General features: G+C 45.3%; 2 protein-coding genes across 2 annotated transcripts; both read left to right on the top strand.

Moving 5' to 3' along the window:
* Positions 1–21,789, top strand: CABLES2 (Cdk5 and Abl enzyme substrate 2; the record flags this gene model as incomplete). Its single annotated transcript, XM_083873408.1, has 9 exons — positions 1–509; positions 12,354–12,446; positions 13,183–13,260; positions 14,680–14,788; positions 15,336–15,501; positions 16,202–16,305; positions 16,705–16,811; positions 18,114–18,318; positions 18,731–21,789. The coding sequence occupies 9 exons, from the start codon at positions 1–3 to the stop codon at positions 18,869–18,871; spliced, it is 1,512 nt and encodes a 503-aa protein (XP_083729534.1). The 3' UTR covers positions 18,872–21,789.
* An 831-nt stretch (positions 21,790–22,620) lies between these two features.
* On the top strand, positions 22,621–26,198 carry RPS21 (ribosomal protein S21). The gene is made up of 6 exons (XM_083873321.1): positions 22,621–22,708; positions 23,303–23,390; positions 24,053–24,116; positions 25,126–25,197; positions 25,905–25,960; positions 26,141–26,198. The coding sequence occupies exons 2-6, from the start codon at positions 23,341–23,343 to the stop codon at positions 26,148–26,150; spliced, it is 252 nt and encodes an 83-aa protein (XP_083729447.1). The 5' UTR covers positions 22,621–22,708; positions 23,303–23,340; the 3' UTR covers positions 26,151–26,198.
* The last annotated feature ends 1,181 nt before the right edge of the window (positions 26,199–27,379 follow it).

Here is a 27,379-nt window from a genome sequence, read left to right as displayed (position 1 = left end):
ATGGCCGCGGCCACGGCGTGCGGCTCCCCGCCTCCCCGCCCGCCCCGCGAGCAGCCGCCGCCGCGCAAGCGGGGCGACTCCCGGCGGCGGCAGGCCGCCCTCTTCTTTCTCAACAACATCTCCCTGGACGGGCGGCCGCCCTGCCCGCCCGCCGAGAAGCCGCCGCTGCCCGCCGGCCCGGGCGACGGGGAGGAGGCGGCGGCGGAGCCGGCCGGAGCCCCCCCGCGTCTGCTGCCCCCGCCGCCCGTATGCCAGCAGCCGCCGCCCGCCCTGCTGCTGCCCGGCGTGCCCGCGCTCGCCGCCGCCGGAGCCAAGGGGGATGCGGACCCCGCCCGCGGGGGCATCTTCCTGCCGCAGCTGCTGCTGGGCGGCCCGCTGTGCCCGCCGCCCCCGGCGCCGCCCGCCCTGCCGGGGATGCTGGCGGCCCCCAAGCCGGGCGCGCCGGGGCTGCTGAGCCCCTCGCAGAGCGCGGCGGGCGGCGGCTTCGCGCTGGAGGCGCAGCGGCAGAGGTGAGTGAGGGGCTGGGGCTCGCCGGGCCGGCCCACAGCCCCCGCCCCTCCGCGCTGACCCCGCGGGGCGTGGGAAGCGCCGGGACCCCCGCGGGCCTGGGAAGAGCCGGACTTTCCCAGGGCCCTCGGCCGGCCGGCGGCTCCGGGAGGCGGGAGCGGGGCATGGGAAACGGGCGCCCCCGGGGAGAGCGGCCGTGGGAGGCGGTGCCGGCCCCGCGGTGGCCCCGGCGGGGAGCACCTGCCCCGGCGGCCCGGCCGGAGTGTGCGGGGACCCGGCCGGGGGGCGCTGCCCGCCCCGCGCTCCTGTCTCCGCCTCGGCAGCGCCGCTCGGGCCCGGGGACGAGGAGGATGCCCCGGCCGGCGCAGCGGCGGATGAGCGGGATCTGCCGAGGGGATCTCTCGCTGCAGGTCTGCGGTACCCTGAACCCTGCCTTCTGCTTTTCCCCAGCCCGGTTTCTGCGTTTCTCTGTTTGCAGATGAAGTTGGTAGGGTCAGTGCTAGGCAGGACGCTTCCTCCGTGCGCTGCTGGTGTCCTGCCTTCTCCTGCTCTGTGCTGCTTGTCTCTGCAACTGTGTATTAATGAATGCCTGTGCACAGGGAACTTGCAGTCAGCCTCGGGGAGGATGCTCTGGCCTTCAGAGCAGGATTACCATCGCATTTCCAAGGGAGTTCTTGTCCCTTCTTGTCAGGCTGAAAGTGCTGGTTTTCTAATCGACTGGAAAGCAGGCTCTTGCTCAGATCTTGGGGATTTGAGCTCTGAAAGAACTCTTTTCAGGCCGTTTCTTGCATAAACACCTCTGTAAAGTGAGCTGGCCCTCTGAGCCTGCAGATAGGCAGCTGTATCAAAGGCTTTGAGTCTCTGTGGTCTTTACTGTGGCTTCAAAAGCTTTGTTAGTGAACTGAAATAGAGATGTTGTCAGTGCTTTAAAGCTGGGAGTTTGCTAATGCAGTTGATGGGTATCCCCTCTCAGTGTGCATCTCATAGTGGAGATGTTCCTGTGTATCCACAGCTTGGGGGTTCAGGTGAATTTGGAGAGAAGTACCTGTTTGTCAGTAATGTGGGGGATCCTTATGTGTTTTCCTTCCTGGGATGTTTTCCTTTTGAACTGTTATTTACCACTCATTGCTTTTCTTGTCATGGAGGGGACCTTTCCCTCCTTGTTTTTTGGAGAAGTTGAAGCTGTGGCTGCCCGCTGGGTGCCCTGCATTGTGCAGTTGTGTGCAGGAAAGCCTGGAGTGAGGGTGTTGGCTGTGGAACAGTTCCTACCCAGCACTCCTAGTCCACAAAAGCCAGCACAGGAGGTGCTCTGTGATTTGATTTCATTGATTTAATATTGTGTAGGCAAAGCTCTTGGGGGCAAGTTTTGCATCAAGAGTTTTAAAGCACAGTTCCCTTTGTGGATGTGGCTTTCGTTGCTTTTTGTGCCTGTGTGTACATAGTTCTGGAGCGATGATCCTTCCCCATGCCAAGCAAATAGGACACTAAGAAGATATTCCTAGGGTCTTCTTTTTTGATGTCCTTCCTGCCTCTTTATTTGGCATCAGGTTTGAGCTGTTCCACTACAGCAATTCTCATCAATCTGGCTGAAAAGAATGGTGAATCAGAAATAAAAGGTAGAATGCAAGAGGCAATCAAGGGAATCAAAAGGCTTCTGTCTGAGTAATAACAAAATATACCATGATTTTTTTGCTTGGAAGATTTGGCTGGAAGGGTATATTGTATTGATCAGTTTGCATACTACTTTTGAGGGTGATTTGGAGTGAGAGTTCATCTGGGTTTTATCTTGAAAGAAAAAGAACATTAGACAGAAGATCCACATCTTTACATGAACACACACATCTTCTGACAAAAAGACTGTTTTGTGCTGCCTGTGGAGGGACATGTGTTAGACCCAATGTACCTCATCCCAGTCACACTGGGCACTGGAGTGGGTGAAATGAACCATCCCTCTGTAATGACAATTTCACTGTCAACTTACAAGATGAGGGACTTACAGCTTTATTTTTCACTGGACAGTTTCATGCTTTGGTCTGTGACAGAGCATCTCTCCATCCCCACTGAGCAGAGGCATCTCTTGTTGTAAATGCACCAGGAATGATTCAGGGAATCACTGGAGAAATGTCCTTCAGGACTGTTGTGCTTTTGCTCTTTCCCCTTCTGTGTTGGGTGAGCTGTTTGCAAACTAAGATTCCCAAGTCAGCAATTACAAAATGGATCTTCTTTTACTGGGACTTGGCAATCTGAGGATTGTTTTGCCCTACAGCAGTGTTGCTGTTCTAAATCATTAACTGCCTGCATCATACAGAGGTACAGGTGAGTGAAGTTGGTGGAGGAAAGGGAGAAGTGGGGTCTTTACTGCCATCCTGGACATTTCATCCTTGGTGCCCACTTTAGGCAGCTGTTCTCTTCAGAGTCCTTTTTGAGTCACTGTCAAGAGCTGCTCTGAATTTGCCTCATATGGACAAGGATCACTGGCTGCAGTGATCACTCTGTCTGTGTTCAGTGACCAGTCTTGTGCCATGTCTGGGAATTTCATTGTGCTAGGGCTTGCCCTGATCCATGGAGATCTCTATCTACTATCAGTATCTCTATCTACTGGCACTATCATTGGGCAGAGTTTTATTACAAAACTTGATCTGGTTTGACTTGATTGAGGGGTTGCAAGAAGCTGATGGGACCGGCCAGTGTGACTCAGGACGGGGTGTGACAGCTCTGCTGGAGCTGGGGGTTAGTTGTTGGCAACAGGCAGGATCTGCAGCACAGCCCAGGGAACAAGATCTGCTCACCTGATGTAACCTGGAGTTCCCTGGAACTCCTCCATAGCTGTCAGGTCCTTTAGGATGGAAACTTAGCAGAGGAGGCACCATTCAAATCTGGATGCTCTCGCTGCTGGCTGAGCATTATAAACTCGATGACTTTAACCTTCCATTTACCTAAGGAATCTTCTGTTTACAGGATCTTAAATTACAATGCTGTGTTATACCAGCTTGCCTGATCTGCTTGCCATCCCTCTTCCCTTCTCCTTTTCCATCTTGCTCTGTTCTTTTGTTCTTTCAAAGAAGGAGCCTCACAGAGAGCAGTGGAAGGAGGCAGCAAACAGGGAACAAATCGGCATTCACAGATTTTTAATGAATTTCTGCAGCTGGGTCTGAAACTGGCAGAGCTTGCTGGGGAAACACAGATAGCAGAGAGCCCTGGAAATAGCCAGGTTATGAAAGCATGAAAAATAAAAACAACAGCCCTGAATGTCAATGCTTGTTGTGCTTCTGAGGCTTCATTATAGCGTAATGTAAAAGCAGCTGGTTTTGCCATAATTTGCTGCGTTTTGCTGGGACCTAAGAATAAACACAGAGACTAAATTATTTGTGACTGATGCTTTAATGTCCTTGGAGTTCAGTGGTCAGGGAGCTGAACTGAGTGTTTGTGATAGCTCAGTCATTTCTGATTTATCAGCAAATTTAGGTCATTTTCAAAATGGAAGTTTAAACAGTAGTTGATAACAGCAACACTTTGGACCTACTCTGCTTTTGAGTGTTAATTGGATGCCAGATTGCAGACATAGGTGTGATCAGATTAGTTCCGTGGGTGGAACAGCAGAAATGCTTCGTCAGGATTTTATACTTGTGGTGGTTAATGTGTTGTTTTGTCCTACTGTCAGCTTAGCTGCTGTTGTCACTTCAAGCAATATAAATATTTTTATAAAAAACCCTCTGCTAATAAACAGATATTATTGAGATGGATGGAATAAAACGGTCTTAGTTTAAATTTTGACCCTAATTTGGAATAAGCTGGGCACATGGTGCTTCTCAGGAAACAGCAAGCTCTGTCAAAGATGGCAAGCTTTGACCTTTCAGAGGTGAACAGTAGACTGGGATGTGCTGCTCAAGGCTGAAAATGAGCATATTCTAAACCTGAACTTCATTTAAAAGTCAGCTGAAATGTTAGGGCTCCAGTCTCCTCCCCAGATTGCTTCAGCAGATTTCTCTCATACTTTTGACTGCAGGTGAATTACATGTGTCCAATAGTAAGTGTTTTATAGCCACCTGTAGACATTCCCAGCCAGGTATACTAAGCAGAGGAAGTAAGTTGTATGCCTAGCAGGAAACTCGGAGATCAGAAAATCCTCGTCCTTGTATCCTGTGAGTGGATCTGGGTCAGGCAATCCGAGACACTTCCAACACCAAGGTTATTTGACCTCTTCAATTTAAACAGTCCAGAGGCTTTAAGTGTCTTTGCTCTCCAGGCAGGAGTAGTCTGTGCACAATTAACTGTTCTTGCAGCTGATTTTACCTGTGGATGGATTCTGCAGCTTCTCAGAGTGATGGTGCAGGAGGCCTGGCAGCGGGTTTTGGGATGCTGCAGGTTTTGGGATTCCAGCTCAAAGCTCCTCTCTGCAGGAGGTGATGAGGGTGCTCAGAGTGATATTGTCTTGCTTCAAGTCAAGGACTCATCAGCCAAGAATGAAAACGCTACTAAATTAAATATAAAAATCAGAGTAACTTAATATTGGGAATCCCATTCAGACCTCCAGTGAGCTAATCCTGTAGGAGTGTTACAGTACAGTATATTAAAAGTAATTATTTAGTTATATATAGTATATTAAGTCTATTGTATATTAAATACTGTGTTCTCCTGTTTTCCATCTGTCAGCCAGTTAAAGCTGTGAGGCTGTCAGGCTGAGCAAGCTTGAAGATATTTTTGAGCCTTCTTTTGAAGGTTGTTCTGAAGGTGTCTGGCTCTGTAGTTGGAGTTTTAAAAATGCACCATGAAATTTGGGCTCTTTAATGAGCACAAGGCATTGTTGATAGAGCAGGTGACTGCAGGTGAAGGGTGCTCAGCTAAAGCCACTCAGTCAACACAGTTCTTCAGACAGAGCTCCAAACTCCTGACCTTTGGTTTACAGCTGTTGTGTGTTTAACCTACTTTAACTGGAATTCACCTGGAATTCCTGTAACCTACTGAAACAGGAATTTGCCTGTTCCCTGAAAAGGTGTTAAAGGAAGAACCTTCAGCTGGGCCTTTGTTTCACAAGACATACCAAGCCCTTAAAACTCAAAGTTTGCTGCCAGCTGACCCCGCTGCTGAGGCTGTGATCCTGGGGGCTCTTCTCCAGGGAATGCTCCTCTTGTGGTGGTACCTAAGCTGCAAACCTCAGAGCTGGGTAGATGGTTCATTTTGGAGTCCCCACAGCATGGGCTGAACTACTGGTCAGGGCTTACTCAACAGCAAGGACAGATTTGCACTTGTTCTGTTGTGGTTGCTGCAGATTAAGCATAAAATTTTGCCCTAATAAAGCTGCAACCTCTTGACTGTGCATTGAATGCAATGGGAAAAAACAGGTGCCTATAAAAACACTGTGGCACCTCTCTAAACTTGCTTTGATTGGGTTTTCCTCCAGTGACCAGTTTTAATTTTCTCCTTCCCAGTTAAGAGCTTCTCTCTTTCTCTTTTTTTTTTTTTTTTTTTTTTTTTTTTCTTCTTCCTTTATTTTTCAGCTTGGGAGTTTATTGTGCAGAAGGCTTTTTATTTAGCAAGGCACATGATGAAATGACAGCATCATCTCTCAGTGAAGTGCATAAATATTTGTAGCATAATGCCCACAGTGTCATCAAGGACACACTTTGCATTTCACGTGCCTCTTTTGGTCAGCAGTTCAGTGCTGAGTGAGCAGAGCACAAAGCACAAGGGGGGCAACAAGGTTGGTGAGCTATGAACACCTCCAGAAACTGGGAGAAATTTTGAGAAATGCTGGTGGTGTTCTGGCCAGCACATCTAGTCTGCTTTGTGAGAAGGAGAAGGGCTTTTAGGAGTGAGTTTTAGGAGAGGGCCGTGGGCACAGCAAACCTTACATCTGGTTTGGTGGTTCTGTTGCAACAGCTGGACTTTCACAATACTTACTGGAAGGCATTCTTTTCTCCTTGCATTGTCTGAACACTCTGAGCACCAAAACAATGTGATTTATGAAACTCAATGAATATAAAGCTCATTCTCCATTAGGTCTTAATCATATGTGGTTGTGAATCAGCAATGAAGTAGCAGCTGCTCTGAAGATTATCTAATTTCTTTCCTTGTTAGTATTTAAAACTCTCCAGGCTTAGTGAGCTTCCCACTTACTCGGCCTCCACCTTCATTCAAATTACACTTCATTTCTGTTGATTCTCATCTGTTCCACAGGCTGTGTGACACATTCTTCCCTTGCATGTGGCTTTGCTGGGCTTGGAGAGTGCAGGATTTTCTCCTGGCTGCTTGGGACCAGCAGGAAAGCCCCTGGTACCCTTTCAGTTTTGCAAACAAACCTTGAGTTTCAGGAAGGTGAAGGAATTAGGCCTTCTCCTTCATCCTGGGCTCTCACAGAGGGTCCTGCTCTGTACCCTGAAAGTACTTTCCATGCTCATGTGGCTGATTTCAGTTTACCCTTTAAAATTAAGATTACTGGGTGAATAAACTAGCCCTGCTGTGAGACTTGTATTTATTCTCTGGCAGGCTGGTACTTCAGTGTCAGAAAGAGCTCGTGGGATGGTGCCCTGCAATCCAAATGCACGTTTGTGGTGCCATAAAACAGTGAGTAGCCGACTTTGGGAAGAAGGAGCACTGAGCTGTACACGTACTGTTGGTGATGCAAAGTGTCTTTCTTCTCTGCCACTGCCTCTCAAGGAACATCTAAGCTGAAATCATCCACCCATGAAAATGGCCTGCTCAGTGCTGGGCACTTCATGGCACGGATCCTTTGTGAAGTCATTTGTTTTACCAAAGACATGGTTTTGATGTGATTCAGTGTAAATGCAGTCTCGGGCTTCTTTTGGCTTTAATTACTGAGAACTTGTTGCTATCAGTGAGCTGTACTCAATCTGCTTTTGAGCAGGAAACTCATTAATGTGAGCGCCGAGGGTGGTGAGGCACAGGGCACTGATAGCAGAACATCCCACTCACACACTCTGGGATGCAAGCCTGAAATCACTGAATGTCTCCTGGGCTGCAGAAGAAATGGCAGCTGCTAAAAAGTAAGGTTAAATAAGAGGAGTAGCTTTCTCAATCCCCCAGTGTCTGTATTTTACCTAGTGAAGCCCTAGCACAGTTCATATCTGTTTGTTGTCTTGCCCGTAAGGAATAAAAACAATACGGCTTAATCTTTAAAATATGTCTTAGAAAAACAAAGCTGACAGGTGTATCTTCCTGTTGTAAACAGGATTTAGGATCTGGATTTCTTGTGCAAATTACCTTTGACAGTTGTTTCTAAGCTAGCTGCTTCCAAAAACCAATAAACGATTTTTTTTCCTTGTTATATTAATAACTCAGCCTTTTGATAGATGAGATCATCCTGAGGCCTGTAAAGGACATTACAAAGGGACATCATATTAAAATAAAACTCAAGTGAGAAACAGGAAACCAAATTCTATTAGGCCCTAATTTTACACAGTAATTAAAAATCCTTGACCTCCCCCGTTCCACTCATCTATTAGCAGTACGGATGGCTAAAGAGCTAATTTTAGCCCAGTGCCTGGGGTGTGTGCCTGTGTGTGCATGCAGCATCAGCAGGGCCATGGATGCAGCTCCACTGGAAGCAAATCCACACTGCTGGGACCATTGGAGGAGGGCTCAGGGCATGTGCAGCTTTGGCAGCATCTTTGAATGCTCCTGTTGCAGGGCTGGGTGATCCTGGAGGTGATGAGGAAGGGGGATTACAGCATAAGATGAACTCAGGGTGCTGTGTTGGTGGAAACACAGCTGGATGTTGGTTGAACTCTGGCTGTGTGGTGGGCTCAGAGTGCAGCCCTGTGCCTGAGAGGGATGGGGGTTAATCAGGATGGGGGAGAATCACTGTGAGATTTTAGAAACTTCCAGTTTCACCCTTCAGGGAGGCCAGCCGATCTGTTCACCTGCTGTGGCAGAAATGCAGGAACCAGAAGGGCAAAATGGAGAGAAGCTTCAAAGTGGCCAAATGGCAGCTGCACACAGGCTTAAGAAAGACCTTTGGCCACTGTCAGGCCCAGTGTTGGGGGTTAAGGCCTAGCTTTAAGGGGATAAAATGAGATTTGTGAGGGGTGTTTGTTGCAGGATCTGTGAGGGCAGACTGGGGTCATGGGTGCCCAAAGGAGTGCCTTAGAGAACTGTTAGTGGCCCAGGAACTGGAGTGGACGAGACTTGTCTGTGCCTGAAGCCACATCTGACAGCACAAGGCATCTCTTGCATTCGGTACCTGCTAAAGAATGGTCAACTTGCACACTTCCACCTGCAGCAACATCCCAGAGCTTTACCCTTGTCCTCCTGGGGGTCTGCAGGTAGCCCAGTGCAAGTGGAAAGAGGGAGAAAACCCTTGGCAAGCCATCAGAAAGGTCAGTGTTCTCTAATCTGGAGCAATGACTTAACAAGCTTTCTCCTTTCCATTCATAAGACAGGACATGTAGGGATTACCATTGCTATACATAGATTGCTCTTAGCTGTGTCCTGTCCTGCTGGGAACACTTAAGAGCTGTGTCAGCCTTGGGGCTGGGGATCCCACTGCTGCTTATCCAGTGTCCAGCCTCTGCAGAGAGTTTCAGGGGGACCCTGGCAGGACCAGGAGAGGACAGCTCTGAAGCTGGAAGCACTCAAACATTGGGTTTCCTCAGTGGGAGACCCATCAGAAAGAATAAATGTGTGGGCTGGCTACCACTTTGCGGGGCAGGAGTCAAAATGTAGCTCTGAAGATATTTTTTGGGGTTTTTGTGGGCTTTTTTAAAGCACATGTTTAGCTGGTCAGGGATTTGGCAGCGGTGTTGGATTTTGTGAGCCCGTGTGTGCACATGGAGATAAGGAGCCAAGGCGTAATCCAGAATTCCTCTACTTGATAGCCCCTTATCTCTGGGCATGTGCTCTGTGTGTTTTTGCTCTTGATGGGTCCTCTGGAGGTGCTGGCTCTGTAAACACAGTTGCTGTTTATAATGGTCTGGGAGTGTCCTGCTTTGGCCTTTATTGGCTCCTGAAATAAAAGGCTGGGCAGTACCCAAAAATGAGCTCCTGGTCAGGGACATACAAACACCCAAACCCTTTATAGCTTGTCAGAGCAATGGCTCGTGCTGGCAGATTGGCATGTTTGAACTTCTGTTGGAATTACAACCTGCTCCATGGAGCCCATGAACAGTTTAATATTGGGTATTTCAATTTCTAATTGCAGGGTCACACGTGGGTAAGGCTGCATAACATAACTCAGCATATGCAGAGATGTTGGTACTCTTAGTATTTAGGTTATTTTCAGCAACAAACACACTCTGTAAACCACTTAAAATCCTTTGAATTCCATGGACCATAGCAAGAGGTGCTATCCTCGGTGAAGCTGCTTAGCACAGCATAGGTGACTTGACATTTTTTTGTCATCAAAGTTAGCAGTCACTGGAGTGACCCTGTGTGACCTGTTGTGCAAGTGTTGGCTGCATGAGAAGAGCACTCAAACTAAAGCAAATATATGTGTGAGTGCAGACATATAAGTGCAGACTACTCAAAAAGCTCAAATTTTGCTGCATTCTCGAAGTACTGCACTAGTGACTCTCTTGGAACATATTGAGGGTGCTGTGCTGCTGTGAAGTGTTGGATTGGGCCTAGAAACTGTTCTGGATTAGTGAGAATTCTTTACATACATCCCATTTTGAGATTTGAGGGAGAGTGTGTGGCTCAGCATCAGGGATTCCTCCAAGGTGACAGCTTCGCTGAGGGCAGAAATTATTTACAAGTGTAGCTAAAAATGAAGTTTCCTGTTGGCAGAGTGGGGATGAGTCATTGTGGTTCTGAGTCAAGGGGTGGGATCTTCCCTTTGCTGCAGCAGGGTTTTACTTCCAGATCTGCTCTGGGTTCAGGTGTTCGGCACTCCTGTCCCTGTTACTGAGAAAACAAGGGAGTATTTAGAAGTTGTAACACCCTGGATGAGTCTCCACCCTGGAGTTAGGACTGAGGATCTAGCCATGGCTCTCCCAATCCATCCTGTTAGTCACAGCAAGCGGCCTTTTACAGAACTATGTGCTTTATTTGTACCAGTGCCCACTGGCATTAGCTTTGTTTTTCCCTCTGCTTGCCATACACGGCGTCTTTCTGTCTCCATCCAGCCAGGTCTCCCCTGGGAGGGGAGGAAGACTGTGGATGTTACCAACTGCATTAGAGCCAGGAGGTTTGCAGTTACTTCCTCATTTCATGCAGGGTTTTTAATTGAATTTTAGATGCCAGATTAGACTGGAGAACCATGTAAATGTTAGAGTGTTAAACATTCCTGTGCCATTCTTGCTGAAAAGCAGCAAACCAGTAATAATTTTAAAACTGAAGTGCTGGTGGAGGGTGTTGAAGCTGTGCCAGGAATGTTCTTCAGTTGCACCTTAATGGCTGTGGATTTGTAGGAGGCAGTCTCTAGCAATACTGAAGGTGTTAGTCCTGTGGGAGGGTTTGCCTCCCTTGTGTTTGCAGAAAGGGACACTAATTTTTCATCCTCCTACCTGTTTGAGTTCTGAGTTTTAGTTCCTTGTAAGAGTGCCTGAACAGTGCAGCTCAGAGTCTGCTCTGCTGCAGCTTGAGGTTTGATTATTTTTTTTTTTTTTTTTTTTGCCAGAAGCTGGTCTTGTCAAACCAGAGTCCTGCAACTTTTGTCTCTTGTGCTGCTTCTACATTGACTTCCATGACAGCATTGCCCATTAGTTGAGTTCTTGTGTCACTTGAGAAGAATACCTTGGACTTGAACACACATGCCTTGTGCTAAAAGTATAGCACAAATGTATCCTTAAACAAAGGCAGCAAATATGGACTCTGATAGCTGTAGTGTCAGCATTTTGCTGGTGGAGTGCATTGTTCCTATGGAAATTGCAGTCAGAGCTGCACAATTCATTTGTAAATCTCTACCAACAAAGAAAGACTTGACTTGGACAATAGTAATGTATCTTACTTTGGCAAAGTCTGGGGTTTTTTTGCTTGAACGTAATATCCTATTACTGTTACACTAACTCACATGAGCCCTTCTATTATTCTTGCATCTTCCATTCTGAGACTTCACATGGGTGCCAAATACTTTTTGCTTCCTCTAATAACCCTCTCTATTGTTTCTCAGAGAGATCTGTCAGTTTTATTGAGCTGCAGTCACAGACTCTCAGTCTGCCGGCTCCTGCAGCTGGAGACAGCTGCTCTGAATGGAGAAAGCACACAGAGTTTGGTCATCATACAGATATACCTGTATCTGGACTTAAATTATTTGATACAAAATGATTTATTCCCCTGCCTTGGTGGGGAGATCTTTTTGTGACATTCTTGTCAGATTTTAAATCAGTATTTGGAAGCTTTTTAGTTGTTTAACTTATAGGTAGGTGTTCTTCTGTGTGGCAGATAATGAATGGTCTTGTTGATGAAGTTGGTATAAATACATTATTTCAAGGGTCCTAGAGGGAGAGACAAGTTCTTGGCCTTTTAAGGAATTTTTAAACTCTTAGTTAAGCACTCTTGCAACAACCAAACAAAAATCCAGCAAACCTGCCGTGCGTCCTAAGAGCTGATAGATCTGTTGCAGTTCATAAACTCGGAGGCCATGAACTAATACTGTTCACTCTTCGTGGTGTTGTACATTTTGCAGAAGGCGTTTTATCTCCCAGCGCTGCTCTCTAGACTTTTTAGAAGACATAGTGGAATATGCCAGTGTACGAAGGTACTTGTTTTCAAAAGCAGCATTAACCTCAACTCGTTGCATGCAGTCCTCTCCTCCCTCCACCCTCTTCCACGCCAATATCTGAGGTCCTGCATGCTTCTGCTGCCATCTGATCATACAACTGGCACGAGTTTTTCACAGAACATTTAACAGATTTGGCTTTCTTTGTTTGTTTTTCTTCTTATCGTTGCAGAACCAAGCATATATCGGGGTCTCCAAGGCACAAAAGTTTGAAGAAGATGCACTTCATCAAGAACATGAGGCAATATGACACCAAGAACAGCAGGTAACGTGTGAAGATGGAGGTTCCCCCTGTACTTGTGTGCAGTAGGAAGCAGCCTCCAGTTTCATGCAGTAAGACATTTGATATCAGTGAGAATTAGAGGATGCCCCTGGGGCCTTGTTAGCTTTATCCAGACTTCTATCAAAGGCAGTAGGTGCTCATATCTGCTACATTCGCAGCAATACACTGATGATTCTTCTATCCTATTCTAAGGAGTTCAAATCACTCTCTCTTTTCTACTCTCACTTTTCTTACTTTTCTCACTTTCCTTATCTCTGACACACAGAGAGGTCAGAGCTGAGGAGGATTTAAGGAGAATGACATGGTTTAGCCAAATTCTTGGCTCATGGTTGCTGAGCAGAAGAGAAAGAGAGGCTGCATTTATATTTATTATTAATAGAAGTGTGAGGTTTCGTCTAAATGTAGAATATTATCTACACCTTTTCACAAAGTTTATATAAAAATTACATAAATATAGATATATACTTAAGGACTGGGATCTCCTTTGAGGAGCTCCCAAGGTGATGGCAGGTCCTAAACACTGAGGTTTGACAGGGAGCCCTGCAGGGTCAGCATGAACCTCTTCTCTTCTGCTGCTTTCTGAAAACATTAAATCCATAGAGGTACCTATGACTTGCAGAGCAAGATAAGAAGAGCCTTTTGTTAATACCCCATAAAAAGGTGATTTGTAACTTCTGGATCTTAATTCATAGCCTGATCTTTCCCCATCTCCTTCCAGGATAGTGTTGATCTGTGCTAAGCGAACACTGTGCGTGGCATTTTCTATCCTGCCTTACGGGGAGGGGTTACGGATCAGGTGAGTCTCTGCAACGGCTTTGTGAATTGTCTGCTCTGTTGTTTCAAAAGATCTTCTGAAATGAGTGTGGTTGGTGTAGGTCTCCTGTTCTGAACCAATTTAACCTGCCATTCATGTGTAAGGAAAAGAGCTTGCTGTCAGAGCAGTAAAACCAGACACTACCACAAGTGTCAAAGTGTTCATTCAAACTCCAAGAGAAAAACAGTGGAAAAGGCAGACTTTTCTTCCAGTGTTTGTTAACATTTTAAAGCACTCCAGCCCTGTGAAATCTCCAATCAGATAATGTGACTGGCTGATGTGTAGGTTTTCTATACTCCTAAAGTGGTCAGAAATGAACCGTCTTTAGAGCCACAAACAATGGTGCCAGGAAAAAAGCACAGGGAGTTTCAGGGAAGGGTGCTGTTGCCTTCAGTGGAAATCCTCAAGGGTTTATAGTGAATTTACACCTAAATAAGTTAAAGATACTCTTCTGTTTCTCAGCTTTAAGCCATGAATGTCACTATTTGCAACCTAAGAAAAACAGAAACTGTTTGGACTGACTAATACTGCTTTTAGTGTTTGGAGTACATTTTTGTTTCCAACCATCATTATGATCATTTATGAGAAACAAAGCCCACAAACAAACTGGATTTCCCTGCATCTTTCTTCAGTGCCTTGTGAAGTTTAAGTCCATTCTGAGAAGGTCTGTTATCTACAAATATACCATAGAAAATGCTAATTCTGTTCTGGCAAAACAATTGTGTTGTCACTTCTGTCCTGTCTGTAACTTATGGACAAAGGAAACGGATGCTTAGTGGTGGGAATTGTATTGTATGCAAATATGTGCCATAAAAATAGTTGATGGGAAAATACTCTCCCACATAATAGAAAAGCAGCAAGGTCACTGGAGCTATTTCAGAGCTGTTCTGAGCTCTGTGCTGTTCTGCTTGCAAGCTGGCGAGGCAGTTCTTCACTTGAAAACTGTTTTTTTTGTATTGGAATATTGGTGACAAAGCCATTTGCTGCCATCACTGACACAGAGACCTCCAGCTTCATTTTTTAACTGGAGTTTGTGTCCACAGGGGTTGCAAAATTGCACTTGAAAGGCAGGTTTCTAATCCTGGAAAGCAAGTAATGTAAATCATGTTTGCTGTTAGATGTTTGAGCATTAGAGGGTTGGGAATGATGTGGTCTTATGCAGAAAGATCACACTAAAAACAGTTTACTTTCAATAAGTAGATTGGTAGATTTGTGTTAAACTGAAATGAAATCTCCACATTTTGAAAAGAGTAGTTAAAAATGAGTGCTCTCCTGGAGGTGGCATTGAGGGGTTGGCTTGTTTCCACACAGGAGAACTCTGAGCTGGTGGTGTTGGTTGGTGTTTACCATGGGAAGCTGGGCTTGCATTTTTTGATAGTTCTCTTTCTTACCTGCATTTAGTGATCTGAAAATGGAAGGACAGAAACAGCGACATCCTTCTGGGGGAGTTTCAGTATCGACTGAGATGGTGCTTGGACTGGAAGGAGTAGAGCTGGGTGCTGATGGCAAGGTAAGGACATTGATTTTTTTCACCCCGGGACCATTTCATACTGGGACAAATCAATTTATGCAGTGTTTTGCTATCCATTATGTGAGAGCTGTGGCTTTTCAGAGCAGTGGAAGTTTTAGACCCATAATATGAAACTGTGGCTTGTGATAATGCTTCTTCTGAGGAGGCTGCTGAAGCTTGTGATCACTTCTGCCTCTGTCTCTGGAGAATTGAGTTGACTTTGTCATCTGAGGCAACATGTGAGTGAAGTTTTGATAGAAATATGGATGAAATTCATACTTCTTTAGTTAAATTTATAATGCCAGAATTTACTCGTGATTCTCGCCTTTTCTTTGCCATCCCACCAAATCTTCTACACTTCATTTTAAACTTGTGGAAACAAGGCACACCTCACCCAAGTTTTCCCTTCCTCCTGTCTCACAGTTCCAAGGTCCCCACTCCCAAATCCAGACTCTAAGGGACTCTGACTTGGAAAATCCTAGATGTCTGGAAATAAGCTTTTCAATAAATTTCCCCCCATAACCACTACAACTTTCTCTTCTTTCAGGTTGTGTCCTATGCAAAATTCTTGTACCCGACCAACGCTCTGGTTGTTCGCAAAGCCGACGCCTACGGTGCTGTTCCCCCCTGTCGAGCCAGTGCTCCCCGGAGTCTTCCTGGATCAAGATACAAACCTGTGACAGCAAAAACCATACCAGCAGGGACAGACATTGGTGAGGAAGGGAGCCAGCTCTGTCATCACTCGTGCACACAGCAGAAAAGGCAGAGATTTGTCTGAGACAACTGCAAGTGTCGGGATGTGGTGCTGCAGCTCATTAGTGCAATGCAAATGATGAGCCTTAGGACTGAGGCTTCCACAAACTCCTTACATCCTCCATATATCTGGCCTAGTTCTGTTTATGCCATTCAAGAGGCACAGAGCTTTTCCTTAGGAATGTAAAGTTTTATATTACTCACTAAGAAACATCTGGTGTGCGTGGATCCAGGTGGTTCTCCATGCCTTCTAGCACAGTAACAATGCATAAGCCAGAGTTTGTGCCAAGAATCCCTTCTCTTGTGTAAAAGAGCAAACCTGACAACTCTGCTGTTAGACTACAGGCAAAAGAATTCAGTCTTGGGCAATTATTTTCTGGGTGTATTTGTAGATGCAAACTCAGTTTGCACTAAATCTAAAATTGTGTGTCAGGCATGGTGTGTGTGTGGTAGAGAAACAGTTTGTATAGTTTATTTAATTGTTTTAATTTGTGACTGGTGTGTTTATGAAATGCAAACATGTGCCTGTAGCTGCAACTTGCCTGTACTGTGAGATCTGCCAACACTTAATGTTTGCTATTTGAAAATTCTTTTAAGGAGGAAACAGGGAATTTAAAGCTCTTTATCTGGTGACCCGATGTGTTTTTCTCATTCCCTCAGGAAGTGAAGCTGGAGAAGCTGCAGAGTATGATCCAAATCTTCTGGATGATCCTCAGTGGCCCTGTGGAAAACATAAACGTGTTCTCATCTTTGCCTCCTACATGGTGAGTGACTGGCATACCTGAACAGAGGAGAGACTCCCTGACAGATCCGCCTATAAAATAAAGAGTTTTTTGAGGAAGAAAAATTCCTCTAGGAAGAAAAAGGGATTTTTCTGATAATTGATCAGGAAAAATACAAACAGTTGAGTTTGTACAGTGAGCTTGTCAAGGGCCAACCTGACATTTGTCTTTATGTTGTCATTTACTCCTTGTAACCCATTTGCTTACTGTGTTTTTAAAGACTTTGTATATAGTTGGGATTCAACTTTGGGACATTTCAGAAATGTTAAATAGTGAATAATAAAACTCAAGTTTGCCTTTGCATTAGTGTTTTTGGAAGAGCTGTTTGGCTGTCAGTCCTGTTCACAAGACAAATGATAAATTTCACTTCTTGCATTTCAGACTACAGTCATAGAGTATGTGAAACCCTCAGACCTTAAAAAGGATATGAATGAAACCTTTAGAGAGAAGTTTCCTCATATCAAGTTGACACTGAGCAAAATTAGGAGGTAAGAAATAAGCCTTGAAAAACAAGGACATCATCCACACTGTCTGAGGCTGCACTTGTATGGAACAAATACTAAATCTATTAATAGCATATATGATTAAACACTAATCTCCTGTTGTCAGTTGAGCTGACTGTAGGATGACAGCCCTGTACTGGAACGTTTAGGATGCTGAGAAAGGGTAACAGTTGCTTTTCAGAGTTCCACCTCAAGGGTTTTGTTTCACCAACTGTGGTGTACTAACACTAGGAGCCAATTAACAGTGGAGTAGCGTTAGCTTTGAAACAAACACTTGTAACCTGATTGCTTGGCTGCAGTGCAATCCCACTCCAACTGGATTGGTTTCTGGGCCCTCTGGCTATTTTTGCCTTTCAATTACCAGACTCACTGATGGCCACAGACTCTAACAAGATTGTAGAATAAAAAGTGTTAGATCTGGAGAGACTTGGTAAAGAAAAGCTTTTTTGTGGAAGCCACACAGAATTTCTTATCCTTGAGTAAACGCATCTGGTCACTCCTTACCAAGATGCACTGTTGCACCTTCAGAGAGCTGTATTCTTGCTGCTGTTACAGGGAGATCAATGCAATCAGAGCCTGTTGAAATAGCCAGCTTAAACATGATTCTGCTGAGTCACCAGGGCCAGGTGAAGCTCAGCTCCAGGGCAAGGTTTGCTTGGGCAGTCTGTTCTGCCTGAGTCCTGCAGGCTCCTCTTTGCAGAAGTTCAGAGCAGGGTGCTCGTGCAGAGATTATGCAGATACAGTGTGGATGGCAGCCCTGAGAGGAACCATCCACCTCCAAGGCTGCCTAAATGCTGAGGTGAAGGGCTGGCTATGTGGGAAGTGTGGAGAGCAGGCTGCCTTCCCCTCACACCTGGCTCTTTCACAAGGTGTGTGCTGGACAGGTCTCTACGCAGCATCTGCTGTCATCAGCAGGGCTCTGATGTGGTTTTCTGTAGGTCAGAGTTGTTCACTCTTATGATATGAATCACAGACCAGTTTGGGAGCCCAGAAGGAATCCTACAGCAATAGCCTGTGTGTCAGTGAGGCAGCTAAGCTCTGCTGTTTATGGGCAGATGAGGAATTGTTCTACCACGGTGGATGTTGTCAGCCAGGTGAAATCAGTTTGTGCATCAGCACCAGCCTGCTGCCAGCTGGGCTTTTCCACTCTAGGATAATACTTGTCATGATTTTCCAAATAGAAGTCTTGCCCATATGCTCCTCTGAGTTGCTTTGCTGCAGTATTTCTACAGCATTTAATAAAATCTGTCATGTCTTGGGGGGGGGTGTCTTTTCTCCTATTCCCAGTTTAAAGAGAGAGATGAGAAACCTGAGTGAGGAGTGCAGTCTGGAGCCAGTGACTGTCTCCATGGCTTATGTTTACTTTGAGAAGCTCGTCCTCCAAGGCAAACTCAACAAACAGAACCGCAAACTGTGCGCTGGTGCTTGTGTTCTGCTTGCAGCCAAGATCAGCAGTGACCTCAGGAAACACGAAGTGAAACACCTAATAGATGTAAGTGCTTGTTCCAGCTGTTGTCAGAACCTCCTCCCTAGCTCTTAGGCAAAGATTAAATGCAAGGTTTTCAGTGGCACATACTTGCATGGAAGACCAGCTCTTTCAGCCAGTGTTATGGCTCATTAGGGCTCTTCCTTGCTTTATTTTTTTAATTCATTAAAACTATCTGCCTGGTGCAGGCTAGTGTCTTACTGATCCTACAGTAAAGTTATTTTTGCACTTGCAAATGTTTGCCAGAGAAGCAGTAACTGTCGTGTGGGTGTCACAGCTGAGCTGATAAGCTGGTTTTGATTCTGAAGATACAGCTCAGGCCGTGCATCACTGACTTAATCCAACAATGCCTTGAAATCACCTGGATTAACTGACTCTTTCTCCCCTCCTGTGTTTTGTTTTGTTACCCCTGTCATAGAAACTAGAAGAGAGATTCAGATTCAACAGAAGGGATCTCATCGGTTTCGAGTTCACCGTCCTCGTAGCTTTGGAACTGGCTCTGTATCTCCCTGAAAACCAAGTTTTACCTCACTACAGACGGCTCACACAACAGTCTTAACCAAAGCTCCATCCCAGCCAGCATCCAGCTGTGCTGGGATCCATCCCAGGATGCTGCTGGTGGAGGTGCCACTGGCTCCAGCTCGTTGGGAAGGCTGCAGGGTGTTGGGGACTGTCGAGGTCTATGGACACAGACGCCAAATCTGAGGGATGGTACGAGAAGAGTTACTGAACTTTTATTTTCTTTTGGACATTTAAAGCACAAATATTCACCAGTCAGCTGTCATGGCTGCTTATTATTCATTTATTTATCTTCTTGGTTTTACTAAAACTGTTCTTCCCTAGGAAGAATACTATGGTATTGGTTCTTTTCCTTTTGTTTTGTTTTAAGCCTTTATTGTATTCCTTGAAACTGAAGGAACATCACTTCCATTCCAGTGCACCATAAAGGTCAGATGTTTCTAAGAACCTTCTCACATTTTTACATTAATGAAATGCATACTTTATTTTTTTAAAGATGTGCCTAAAACTGGCTGGTCTGGTACCAGTGCTTTTTAAGTTAGTTCTGTTATTTAGTGGGGAATCCTGAATTTGTATAGCCATTTATTCTTTACCTGCATTGGCCTTGCATACAAGGGAAACAATTCCAGTATATCTGCACTAATAATATACAGAGCATCTATTCTATGATCTATAAGTAGCAAGATTGAAATAACTCCATTTCAATTTATTTACTATAAATACCTAAAAAAAATACATTTTACTTTAAAAGGAAAAGTGGTTTGAAAACCTGTCATGAAGTACCACACGTTGAGTGAGGTAGCTGGGAAGTGATTGCCCTCCTGATTCACTCTTGAGTGAAAGATGAGCACTTGACTAAGAGCAATTTGCTGTCAAATGTATCATTTCCGGCTTTTATTTGTTTCACTATTCTGTAGCCTGAAACAAGCACCTTTTTTAGGATGACTGTATTATAGATGGTCTTATCTGAGCAAATATGAAGCCAGTAGAGCTACTGCTGCCAACTGAAGCCAATGAAACAAAGCATGCTCGGTATTTAAAATGCTACTTTTTTTACTCTCTGTTCTTCCAAGCGTTGCATCACTGTGATGGTCCTCATAAAACTGGCATTTCTTGCACATCTGAGCAGCCACTACTGGCTGGTGCCCAGCAGCTCTCTAGTGCATACACAGAGCTCAAATAACTGCTCTGCTCTTTTGGTATTCCTTCCTTTATTTTTACAGTATCCAGGTTGGGAATGAATTCTTGATTATACATGGAACCTTCTGTGGTATTGGCTCTTGGGTTTATTTTCTGAAGCAATATTATGATACAAGTTACTGGGTCTGTTTGCAAGGAACAAAACTGATATTTGGTTATTCCAACTGAGAAAGTTGAAGTTTGACTCATAAACTACCAGACCTCATGCTGAGGTCAGGGACTTGCTATCCAATATGTAAAGTAATGTAAATTCCTGTTCCCTGTATTAAATATTGGTTGTAGCCAAAACCAAAGCTGAATCTTTGCTCTTCAGCTGTGTTTTGTCTGAAGCTAATTTGGCTTCATTAGAATTGCAGCAAACTTTGCCAGAGCCCCTTCCTCTCTGAGTGGGGCTCAAAGTGTATTTTTCATATATAATAATTACAGTGACTATCAAACCTTTTGTAACTGTGTTCAGCTGTATGTAGCTTCAAATTATTTGTGTAAAATTTAATATGCTTGTGATTTCTTTAACACAGAAGGACTTTCCTGTCTCCAGAAGTGAGATGGTAGCTAATAGCTTAGACAAGAAGCTTGCCAGTTATCTTCCAAAAGGTTTGCCTACTAGTTAAACTTTCTACTGAATATAACTGTCCTTGCATGCAGAAATAGTGATGTACTAAACATCTAGTATGTAATGAGCCTCCAAATCAGCAAACAGTGGTGCAGCCAGCTGAGGTGGTCCACCACTTCCCAAGGCATTGTGGAGGGGACAGAGGTACAACAGGGCAAAGAAATTTCTCACAGAACAGCTTGATTAGTATGAATGAAATCTGAACTTGTATTCCTCTGGGAACTTCTTTATTTTAGTGTATAAAGAGTTTTCTGTAACAAAATTAACTTTCCTTTCTCACCATCAAAGGGAACAAAACGCACTTTGGGTTGCAACACTTTGCAGTCTCTATTCAGTGGAAGTTTGTCTAGTTCAAGTGGCCATTTGGGCTGTAATTACACTCCCAGAATCTGCGGGTTTACGTCACAAAACCAGCAAGCTTTTGTTTTCTTCCAGGAGAACAAATCGGGATAAAGGAGCATTAAATTACAGAAAGCTGAATGTTGTCTAATAGTCACTCTAGAGCTTGGCTTGGGCACACAGTTGCTTTGGGGAGCAGGGGCCAAGGATGACGCAGGGCACCAGGGCTGTGCCAGCCTCGTCTGGCAGAGATTGCCCTTGGGGTGATGCTGCCCGGGGTTTGTGCACGGGGAGCCTCGTGTGTCTGTGCAGGAGCAGAGGGATCCAGCTCCCCCTCCGTGAGCTCAGCCCGCTGCTTTTCCCGTTTCCAGAGCGCAGCTCGCAGTCCTGTGCGGAAATCGCGCTCTCTCTTTTCATCTAAAAGCTGCCACCATGTGGCAAAGGACTACCAGTACCTTGTGTGTTCACAGACTCGGCGCGGGACCCAAAGCCACACCCAGCCCTGCCGGTTTACGTTTGCACAGCCAAAACTCCTCTTGCTCTGAAGAGAAACAGGTTTACACCGAGGGAGGAGGGTCTGGTGCTTTGTGAAGGTGCTGCTGGGGTGGCTCAGCACGGAGAACTCTGTCGAAAAGAGCTTGTACATTTTCCTGTAAACAAAAACTCTCCTAGTTTTGTCATATTCCATTATTTAAAAGTCTGAGTTGTAGCCTGGTTTGGTTTTTTTATTTCTTGTTTGTTTGTTTGTTTGTTTTTTCTTCTGTGAAATTAAGATGCTGTGAAATAAAACCTGTTTTGGTACATGGTTTGTAACTAAATGTCTCACTCTGGAATAAGGGAATGGGTGGTGTTGGAAGGGCCCTCTAGAAATGATCCCATCAGACCCTGCTCTAAGGCAGGTAACCTGCAGCAGGTGACACAGGAATGTGTCCAGGTGTGTTTGAAATGTCTCCAGAGATGGGAGACTTCCCAATGGCCCTGGGCACCTGTTCCAGTGTTCTGCTCTATTCTATTCTGTTCTATATTCCTTTTCAACTAAAAAACACACTCTGTTAACCTATAACACCATCCTTAAAGGAAAATTATTCCTCAAATTCAGGTGGGATTTTTTTGTGTTTTAGTTTATGGCCATTTCTCCTTGTCCAGTTGTTGGGCATCACTAAAAAGAGTCTGCCAACATTTTCTGGCACCCCTCGGAGCTATTTGTATGGATTGAGGAGATCCCCTCTCAGTCTTCTCCAGACTAAGCAGCTCCTCCAGAGAGATGCTGCAGACGCCTCATCATCGTTGGGGCCTCCACCGGACGCTCTCCAGGAGCTCGGAATGGTCTTTTGGGTTTCTGCGAGGGTTCGGGGTGGTCATAGAACCACAGAAGGGTTCAGGATGTCCAGTCCAACACACCTGCCGAGGGAGGTCACCTGGAGCAGGTGCCTGGGACCGCGCCAGGTGCGTTTGGAATGTCCCCTGAGAGGCCCCTGACGAGGGGCTGTCCGGGGAACACGACCCCCGTGGCCCATAAGGGACGTGCCTGGCCCGTGGCTCCCCCTGGGCAGCCGGAGCGCGGTGCGCCCCGCGGGGCGGGCCCGGGGTCCGTGTCCGGGGCTGGGCCGGCGCCGCCATGGCCAGGGCAGTGACGTCACGCGGCTGTGCAGGAAGCGCTCGCGGGGCTGTGACGTAATTCCGTGTCCGGCCCCGCCCCTTCCTTTCCGCCCGGCCGCGCGCGAGGTGGGATCGATGGCGGCGGGACCGGGAGCGGTGGCGGGGCCCATAGGGGCGAGGGGAGAGATGGGAGCGGGCCGGGAGCGGTGGGAGCCCTGGCGGCGGGGCCCGGAGCGATGGCGGGGGCGATGGGAGCCGTGGCAGCGGGGCTGATAGGAGCGGTGATGGGAGCCGTGGCGGGGACGATGGCGGCGCAGCCCCGGGAGCGATGCTGAGGCCGGGAGCGGTGGCGGGGGCGGTTCTACCCGCGAGGTTCGGCTGCAGGGCCCGTGGGCTCGGCCGGGCTCCGGCAGCACCTCACGGCGGGGGCGGCTCTGGTCGCTGTGGCCGGTGACAAGACCCGAGGGAAGGGCGGGAGCTGTGTCCGGGAGGATGAGGATGGATATTGGGATAATTTTTTCCCCCAGAGGGTGCTGGCACTGGCCAGGCTCCCCGGGGAATGGTCCCGGCCCTGAGGCTACCAGAGCTCCAGGAGCCTTTGGACAGCGCTGCCAGGGGTGCTCAGGGTGGGGTTGATGGGGGGCCTGTGCAGGGACAGGATTTACACTCGATGATCCTTGTGGGTCCTTTCCAACGCGCGATATTCCATGATTCCTCCAGGTGTTTCTGCTCAGAGCCGCAGCAGGGACCAGGACGAGATGCAGAACGACGCCGGGGAGTTCGTGGACCTTTATGTCCCTCGGAAATGGTGAGAGGGACCGAGGAGCCGGGCGGGGCTGGGGCGGCCCCGAGGCCCGGGCAGCCCGTGCAAAGGGGCTTTATAGCAGTGAATATCTGTGGGGGAAAAGCAGAAATCAGTGTTCTGTCAGTTTAAGAAGTCATTAACTATAAGCCACTTGATTAAATTTTATTAGATTAAATAAAAAATATTTTACAGCCTGTGATTCCTGAGCATTTTCAACCTGAGCGTCTTTGACAGCTGTAGTGGCTCTCAGCCAAAAAGGCATAGAAAATAATCCTTTATATCACCTTGATGGCTGTATTTTTGCATTTTAGAAAAGAAAATAACATTCTGTGTTTAAAAAACATTCTGTGTTTAAAAAAGAGAAAAAAAAACATTCTGTTTTGAAGGCCTGTACTGCCCTGTACACTGTATGAAGATGAGCTGGGCACATAGAAACCAAAGTGAAGGGATAATTGGCTAATTAGTGTGATGCTACCAAGTGAAAATTTCCTTTAAAAGCGCTTAAAACTGTATTTTAATCTTCTAAATAATGGAAGCTTAAGCTCTTACTGTCTAAATGTCTTGTGCAGTTTTAATTTGCCTATAGAGTTGGCTCTAGTAGCTTTTTTTTGTCATTGTCACTGCCTGTTTCCTTTTGTTTAAATCTATCCTGTTTTATTCCTTAGCTCTGCCAGCAACCGAATCATTGGTGCTAAAGATCATGCTTCCATTCAGATAAACATTTCTGAGGTAAGTTTGTTAGCAGAATATGTGATGAGAGAGCTAAAGCTTTTGATGAAAGTTATGGAATTAAACAGCTTGTGATGTATCTGCAGTAATTCAGTAAAGAAAGTCACAATAGACCTTGACTCCTGCAGGTTCCCAGTTAATACATGTGGGTTCCAATTAATTTAAGCTCCTTGTAGCATGGTTTGGGGTTTTTCTCCCAATTGTTTATTAAATTCAGCTTTCAGGAATTTTGTGGACACTGTTCCTGTAGTTTATGAACTACAGAGCTTGATTTGGTTCTTCAATGGGAGACCACATTCCCATATCTTTTAAAAATCTGAGTCTCCTGAGTTATCTCACAAAAAAAAACCCACAAAACCTAAAAAAACCCCACCCTGATTCTGAGTTCCTGTAGTTGTTATGGCAAATACTTTTCTTGTTAACCATGTTTTATTCCTTCAGTGATCCTATTCCTTGTTTTCAAAGGATCAGAGATTAGCAGAACATGGAAATGAACCCACCTGGTATTACAGGGTTCACTACACTATTTAATTCCATTATTTATATTGTTTAGTCTTTTTCCTGTTAAATTTCTCAGCAGCTTGAGAAAGTGAGACAATTTACGTCTCTCAGCTTGGACATTTTCCTACCCATGTAACAAGTCTGTCCCCTTCCATTTGATTTTCCATGACATGAACTTAATTAAAAGAAAAAAAAGAGTAAAAGCGGGAAAATTTACTTTACACAGAGCTTTTCCATTTGATCAGAACTCAGATATTTTATCTTTTAGCTACCATTTCTTGTCAATCTCTGTGATCCACTAAATTTTATGGCTGCACTATGTAGCTACAGATTTGCTGTGCAAAGATCACTGTAGCTGACTTTCTAACTTCAATATTTGCCTTGAGATTTTGTGGTTTATTTTCTCAACACTGCAGGTATTTTTTCTGCAGTTTTTAACTTCGGGGTGCTTGGCAAGTGTGATGTGAGAGTGTAAAGCTCTGTAAGAATCTGTTTGCTGTGATTGCAGGTGGACAAGGTGACAGGCAGAGTCAACGGGCAGTTCAAGACTTACGCCATCTGCGGCCCCATCCGGAGAATGGTGAGTGCCTCCCTGACTGCAGAATCACTGTGCTGCTTTTTCTGATCATTGGTAATTAATTAGATGTGTGTTTGCCCCTGAAAATACCGTGTGAAGTGTGTTTTCACAGTGGGTTTTGGGGATAATGAAGGCAGAGTGAAGATGTGAACAAATTCACTGAATCACAGAAAGGTTTGGAGGGACCTTAAAGCTCATCTCATTCCACCCCTGCCATGGGCAGGGACACCTTCCACTCTCCCAGGCTGCTTCAAGCCCCATCCAACCTGGCCTTGGACACTTCCAGGGATGGGGCAGCCACAGCTTCTCTGGGCACCCTGTGCCAGGGCCTTGGATTAACTTGGAATAATCAATTTCTTCTGGAGATGTTTGTTTGGTTTTTTAAAGTAAAGGATGCTAGTGATTTTCTTTCATTTAAGAATGTACTCTAAGGTACTAATCCTGGCTTTTATCTGTTTATAATTACTGGAGATCTTACCTTGACTTCAAAACGATGTGAGGACTTCATCACAAGTCCACTTATCCATAAATGTTGTTCATGCAAATGCATATTTTTATGCAGTTAAAGCAATTTGTTACCCTTAAGCATGACAAAAGAATTAAGGGTTTATTTTGAAAACACTAATCTGCACTAACTGCTGCAGCTGCCTCTCTTCAAATGTCAGCAATTATTTGGACACTTGAGAATATTTTCTTTTCTCTTTTTACAGGGTGAATCAGACGACTCCATTTTGCGCCTGGCGAAAAATGATGGAATTGTTTCCAAGTACGTGTGTTTATCTTATCCTCTAACTGTTGCAGGGGGAGCTCCCATTCCCAAATCCAGCTATTAGGATGACAGTCTGGACATTGTATTTATAGGATGATTACACAGTTGGTCAAAGATATTTACTTGAGCTGTTGAAGCAAACTGATTTGTAACAATGTTTTTTTTATTTTCTTCTAGGAACTTTTAACTGAAGAAACTATGGTATGGAACATGTGAAATAAACAGTTTAAAACTATATTGTGCTGTGTCTTTTGTTCAAGTCATAAACATGAGTGAGTTTATTATAGTTAGTCTTAAAAGACTTGGAAATGTGTCTTTAAAATATACATATTCTGATTGTGAATTCTTAAAACAAAATCAGCTTTAAAGCAATGCCAGAGTTGAGAGTCAAGGGTTTCCACTTCATTCTTGGCTTCACTGTCATTGTTCTTTTCCAGATTTAATAAGTTTTGCATCTGTAATGGAACACTTGCAGTGTAGCAATCTAACTGAGCTTGCTGCTTTTTCACTGGAAAAACTAAGGGGATTTTTCTTGTTAGGACACAAGAAAGGGTCTGTCCTTTCTTCCAGGTGCTGCTTTTGTGATGTTAAATTTTGTTTGCACACAGCAGGTTTATTTGTCACTTTGTGATTATCATTTAAATAAAGGTCATACATGGGTTTGGGTTTAAAATAAAGTAATAGATTATGACTGGTATGGAAAATGTGTAGCTGCATTGTCTCCATTCCAAAATACCCACAACTCCACAGGGACTGTCCTGGTGGTGTATCCTGATCTGCACATTCTCAGGCATTACTCAGAGGTTATATCCAGATGACACTTCCCTGCTTGTGGTCATCTCTGGGTTAACATCTGCAGTTGTCCATCCTCAGATCTCTGCACAGGCCCTCCCAGGACTCCTGCAAGTGACAGAGGGTTTTTGGTGATGCTTTCCTGTTTATGCTCCAGGCTGTCACCATTGAGAGGGGGTTACCATGTGCTTTATTTCTGACTTTCTGTGGGTGATGTGTGTGGGAAACAAGGCTCAGGCCTCTCTCAGGACAGCCTGGAACAGGGATGCTGTTTCCTCTGGACTGAGGAGAATGGCTGAGCTACCCAAGTGTGGTCTCTTTCTCCTTATCTGTATTTTTCTTCTCAGACATGACAAAGTGCAGCAGCATATTTATTTGGAAGGTCCTGTTTTGGCACCATGGATACCTGCTGAATATTACCAGAGCAAATGAGGCCACGTTAATGTGTAGTTACTATGTAATGTGGGTTTGGTTTTTTGGTAATTTTAGTGAGTTTTTTTTGTGAATCCTAAACTAGGATTTAAAGTGTAAGCTACTCTATAGATTCAATGAAGTCCGTAACTAAACCTTTATTCCAGGAGTAGTTGCAGCAGAGAAGTCAGAACTCAACAGGCTCAGAGCCCT

Source organism: Zosterops lateralis, assembly GCF_965231275.1.
Source record: "Zosterops lateralis genome assembly, chromosome: 16".
Classification (NCBI taxonomy): domain Eukaryota; kingdom Metazoa; phylum Chordata; class Aves; order Passeriformes; family Zosteropidae; genus Zosterops; species Zosterops lateralis.
The sequence above is the reverse complement of the archived record's forward strand: the minus strand, read 5'-3'. Positions and strand labels throughout refer to the sequence as shown.

Bases quoted from the DNA above. Each gene is read 5' to 3' on its own strand.
- RPS21 (XM_083873321.1), top strand. From the start codon at position 23,341: ATGCAGAACGACGCCGGGGAGTTCGTGGACCTTTATGTCCCTCGGAAA. The intron at 24,117-25,125 runs GTAAGTTTGTTA...CTGTGATTGCAG, and splicing joins TTCAGATAAACATTTCTGAG to GTGGACAAGGTGACAGGCAG. The intron at 25,198-25,904 runs GTGAGTGCCTCC...CTCTTTTTACAG, and splicing joins GCGGCCCCATCCGGAGAATG to GGTGAATCAGACGACTCCAT.